The sequence below is a fragment of the Trypanosoma cruzi genome, genomic scaffold, assembly GCF_000209065.1.
Source record: "Trypanosoma cruzi strain CL Brener 1047053517117 genomic scaffold, whole genome shotgun sequence".
In the NCBI taxonomy this organism is placed as follows: Eukaryota; Euglenozoa; class Kinetoplastea; order Trypanosomatida; family Trypanosomatidae; genus Trypanosoma; species Trypanosoma cruzi.
This window is the reverse complement of record NW_001849565.1, coordinates 170,474-175,409: the sequence shown is the minus strand read 5'-3', so window position 1 is coordinate 175,409 and position 4,936 is coordinate 170,474. Positions and strand designations below refer to the sequence as shown.

At 46.2% G+C, this 4,936-nt stretch overlaps 2 protein-coding genes across 2 annotated transcripts, besides 10 other annotated features; both read right to left on the bottom strand.

Annotated features, from left to right (window-relative positions):
• Nucleotides 1-4,936: a sequence feature (heterozygous, Esmeraldo-like haplotype).
• Nucleotides 6-30: a microsatellite.
• Nucleotides 196-265: a microsatellite.
• Nucleotides 413-459: a microsatellite.
• Nucleotides 480-502: a sequence feature (AT_rich).
• Nucleotides 821-2,053, bottom strand: Tc00.1047053508993.20 (homocysteine S-methyltransferase, putative; the record flags this gene model as incomplete). Its single annotated transcript, XM_798843.1, has 1 exon — nt 821-2,053. The coding sequence occupies one exon, from the start codon at nt 2,051-2,053 to the stop codon at nt 821-823; it is 1,233 nt and encodes a 410-aa protein (XP_803936.1).
• Nucleotides 2,084-2,149: a sequence feature (A-rich).
• Nucleotides 2,494-2,518: a microsatellite.
• Nucleotides 2,675-2,701: a microsatellite.
• Nucleotides 2,920-2,954: a sequence feature (AT_rich).
• Nucleotides 3,165-3,207: a microsatellite.
• Nucleotides 3,507-4,936, bottom strand: Tc00.1047053508993.10 (cytidine triphosphate synthase, putative; the record flags this gene model as incomplete). The annotated part of the gene is made up of 1 exon (XM_798842.1): nt 3,507-4,936. A coding segment is annotated over one exon (1,430 nt), but the record flags the coding sequence as incomplete, so codon positions are not given.

Below are 4,936 nucleotides of genomic sequence, written 5' to 3'. Positions count from 1 at the left end.
TTTTTCCCCCCCCCCCCCCCCCCCCCCCCCACTCGACATCCGGTGGAACAGCAGGGCGTTGGGTGCATGCACACAAGTTCAATGAGTGACTTTTTACGTCCAACAGGAATGATGCCAACTTTTTTCCAAAAAGCCACTCCCATATTATATTATATATATTACATCTGCAGCGGTGCAGATGGAACACAAAGAGGGATGACAATGACAATGATAATAATAATAATAATAATAATATTATTATTATTATTATTATTATTAATAATAAAAGTATGAAGGAACATCATAATTCCCAACATACATTTGGCAAACAACACAAACGCAAGAATCAACATCCATCCGCCAAAATAAAAAAAAAAAAAAGCAGTGAATTAAGGACAGGCAACAAAAAAGTATTAAAAAAACTAGGAGAACCAAAAAAACAAAAAAACAAAAACAAAAAAAACAACAAAAAACAAAAAACTACTCAACAAACGGAAAGCAAAAAAAAAAAAAATAATAATATCGCCCACTGACCTCCCCACTCCCCCACTGAAGAGACACACATAACCCCCCCCCCCCGACAGATTTTTTCCTCTGCAATGCATCACACTGCATTCAATATAAATATCCTGCCACTCAATCAATCAATCATCGTCACCACGCTTTGTTTCCTTTCAACTTTTCAACCCCCCCCACCCCCTTTTTTTTTTTTTTTTACTATTTCGCAACAAAAAGCCATATAAACATACAAAACAAATTTTCTCATAGGGCAGAACAATATATAATGAATAACCCCCCAAATTTCCAATTCCGCCCTCTCTTTTTTCTTTTTCCCTCTTCTTTAAGCATGCAAATAGGGTTCCTCCCGTGCCAATTGATTTAAGGCCGCAATATCTTCCGGTGTAGATCGACAACACGCGCCGCAAACAATAATTTCAAACAACCAATCCGTTGCCTCGGGACGTTGCTGCAGCAACTGCAGTAAAAACTTCATGAATGTTATCAAATTCCCACCTCCTCGTGCTAATATTCGCTTTAGGTCCCGCATGGACAACTTTTTTGCCGCTGATGTCTGTATCTGCTGAGGTGGCTTCTTCCACTGTCCATCCGTGAACTTTTCGCCCGAGTTTGGGTAAAGCAGGAGCACCAATGGCCCTTCCGTGCCTTGACGCTTCTTGTGAAGCAGAGCAGTTGCCACAAGACTCACCTCCAGTGGACCACTGCAGTTACACCCCATGCCCACCAGCGCCGTCCCACAATTCCCCCGCAACTCAGAAAGCGCTCCCTCAAATGTGTTGCCGTCTGGAAGTCGAATGGATGATGCGGCGGCGTTCCACCAGTTGTCCAGGGCGTCATCATCCGCGTTCTCGGGAAGGGGATTTTTTACAGGCGCCGCGATAAAACTAAAACAAAAAGGCGCAGTGCGCAGAATTTCGTGTTGATTTACAAAAGAAAGGATACCAAGCGCTTCATCCAGACGTGGAAAAGTTTCCAGCAAGAAGAAGTCTACCTTGAACGCATGCTTCTCACCCACATTGCACAGAAACGCTTCTAACCGGCGGGCATGAAACGAATTAATGACGGCTTCATGTATGGAGTATTCGCCAAGGTATTCCTGTCCCCCTGGCAAGAAGGAACCATACGGCCCCAGACTCCCTGCCAACAAAACAACTCGTTCCTGTCCATTGTCTTTGATGGAAGAGAGTGCATAACGAAACACATCAATACCGCCAGTCCTTCTTTCTTTTGCCGTGCTCTCCTCGGTTAATCCTTTTTGTTTTTGTTTTGGCATGGTGTGACGTGCTGCCTGGACTGCACGGTCCACCAGCTCACACATGGTCACTTTTGACGCCGCACATCCCTCTTCATGCATTTGGTAGGTGCAGGTCAAGAGCACGTCGCATCCAGCATCAATGTATGCCCGATGGGCACGTTTAACCAAATCCATTTCTGAAAGAAGAACGGAGGAAGACCACATTGATCCTGCCTTGGCGTAGTCGACATCCCATGACTCCAGAAGTGTACCCATCGCCCCGTCCTTTATGAGAACCCCATTAACCCGCCGAGTACTCATCCCTGTCGTAAAAGTAACGAATGCCCTCGCTTTCCTTTTTGTCCTTCTCTCAGTCTCCTTTCAATCTTTTTTTTTTTTTTTTTCTTTTCGTTTTCTCGCGTTGTGCTCGTTGTTTATCTGCCGGCAGACATAATACTGAAATTTACGGAAGATATCCCCCCCCCCGCCTCCCTCCACCCCACTTTAGACGGAGGGGAAAAACGGGCCGAAAGAACAAAATAAATGAACCATAAGAAAAGCAACAACAACACACAACAACAATCAAATGTTGCGCATGCACCCTCCCCCCACCCCACCCGCCAAAAACAACAACAACAACAAAAACACATTATCTTCATAAGATGCCATGCCCACCACCGCCTCTTTTTGCCTCCAGGCATTTCTCTTTTATTTTTCATCTTCCCAATTTCCCATCCACATGTTGTTATCATTAACACTCATATCGTTATTATTATTATTATTATTCCCCCCCACTCCTTTCATATAACACGCCAATGAAAAAAAAAAAAAAAAAAGGCAACGACAGACCAGTTCTTTGCAGTTATCCCGTTTCGAATCTTCACTTCCCCTCCCCAGCTTCAACATCATCTTCCAACAACTCCGCCAAGCAAACACACACACAAAAAAAAAAAAAAAAAAAGAAGAAAACAACAGCCTTAGCCCTAGGAATTTATACACATGTCTATTCCACACGCATATATATGTGTATGTACGGCCCCGCTTCTCGCCCTTCCCGTCCATGAGAGCAACCAAGCGAAGAACACGCATTTATTTATGCCAACGTAGTGATCAACATGATTGCTTTTTTATTTTTCTTCTTTTCTTCTTAGATCCCAAAAGCAACGGATGAGACGCCTTCCCTCTTCATTAATTTTTTTTTTTTTTTTTTAACTTTAAAAATCAAATCTTTCCGCACTTCCCCTTCGTAACGACACGAGTTTGTCTCGGCAGTGCCACGTGGAAAATGGAAAGATAAATATATAGATGTAATGGAGATCTATTTTCCTTCGTTCGTACCAGCGACTGAATGAATGTAGCGTTCCCATCTCCCTTCATCTGTCAACATCCAACACCGCTGCGCCAAAGGAAGTCAGGGAGAATAAACAATCAAACGCACACACACACACACACACACACACACACGCAGACACGCAGAAGCCCTCAACAGTATTCATATAACGACTCTGTCTCGTTACATTTTACGTTCCGGCTCCATTTCCCACATCGTCATCCCCCCCTTTTTTTGTTAATATATATTTTTTTACGTTTCCTCTTTGTCTGTTCCTTTTTTTTTTTCTGGTTTTTCATGCTAATACCTTGGAGGGTAGTCGTTGTGTTCCCCTCCATTTCTGTTTTCTCATTCTCTTACGTGTGTGTGTTTCCTTTTCATACCTCTGCTCTTCGGACGCCTGCCTCAAAGCACCTCTCCGTACATGTGTCCTCACAATTTGGACTACAACGTCTTGACACGGCGTGCGGCGCACGATTCCGGCCATTTGTACGCCTTCTTCGAGGCCGCAGCCATGAATGCGAGGTACGGCGGCGACGGGTCCATGGGCGACGACACAAACTCTGGGTGGAACTGAACAGCGAGGAAGAAGCGGAGGGACGGAATCTCAATCGCCTCCACACGCGTGTGCGGACCAAACGTCGGGTCCGACACACCGCTGATCAAAACTCCGGCCCCACGCAATTGGCCAAGATATGTTGTGTTCACCTCATATCTGTGACGATGGCGCTCCACGACGAAGTCAGCACCGGAGTATATTGTGGACATGATGGAGTTCTTTTCTACAAGATGCACATTGCGGGCACCCAAGTGCATGTTCGCCCCCATACTATGGCGATCACAGTCCATGATGCGCACAATCTGATGTGTGCTGGAAGGGTCAAACTCCTCACTGTTGGCGTCCTTCCACCCAAGCTCTTCACGGCACACTTGAATGAGGGCGACCTGCATGCCCAAACAGACACCGAAGTAGGGAATGTTGTGGTGCCGCGCCAATGCCACCGCAGCACACTTGCCATCCACACCACGTTTACCAAAGCCACCAGGAACAAAGATGCCGTCACACTCGAGAATTGCCTGCTTGGCCTCCTCCGCGTTGGGGCCCTCCAACATTTCTGATTCCACATAGAGAATATCAAGCCGCACATGGAGGGCAATCTGACAATGTTCCAAGCACTGAAGAACAGAAAAATACGCATCTCCACCCCCTGTAACGTATTTTCCCACAAACGCAATGCGTACAAGAGGGTTTGACATGTCTCGAAGAATCCTGGTGTACTCCACATATGTTCCATAGCTGGGCACATCCATTACTGGGACCTTTGGGCGCAACTGAAGCTTGTGCAGTAACCGTTCCACCAAGCCATCATTTGTGAATTCTACGGGGATTTCATAGAGACAATCCACATTCGGAGCTCCAATAATATCGGACATTTTTACACCACACTGATTACTGAGCTTCTCCTTCACTTCCCTTGAAAGGCGTTCCTCACTCCGGCATATCAAGAAGTCCGGCTGAAGGCCAAGGGAGAGGAGCGTACGTGAACTGTGCTGCGTCGGTTTCGTCTTTTGCGCCCCGCCAAAGACAGGAAGGTACGTTGTGTGCATCAGACAAAAGTCTTGCGGTGGAATGGAGTAACGAAGACGGCGCAACGCCTCAACAAAAGGTTGTGACTCCATGTCTCCTACCGTACCGCCCAGCTCAATCATACAGATTTCCGGCCCTTTGTTGCTTTCGCACACCGTCTTCTGGCAAATTCGAAAGATCTCATCCACCACCTCATTTGTAAAGTGCGGCACTAACTGCACCGTCTTCCCCAAAAATCCACCGGCACGCTCCTTCTCAATGAGCTTCTGAAACACTTTACCGGTCG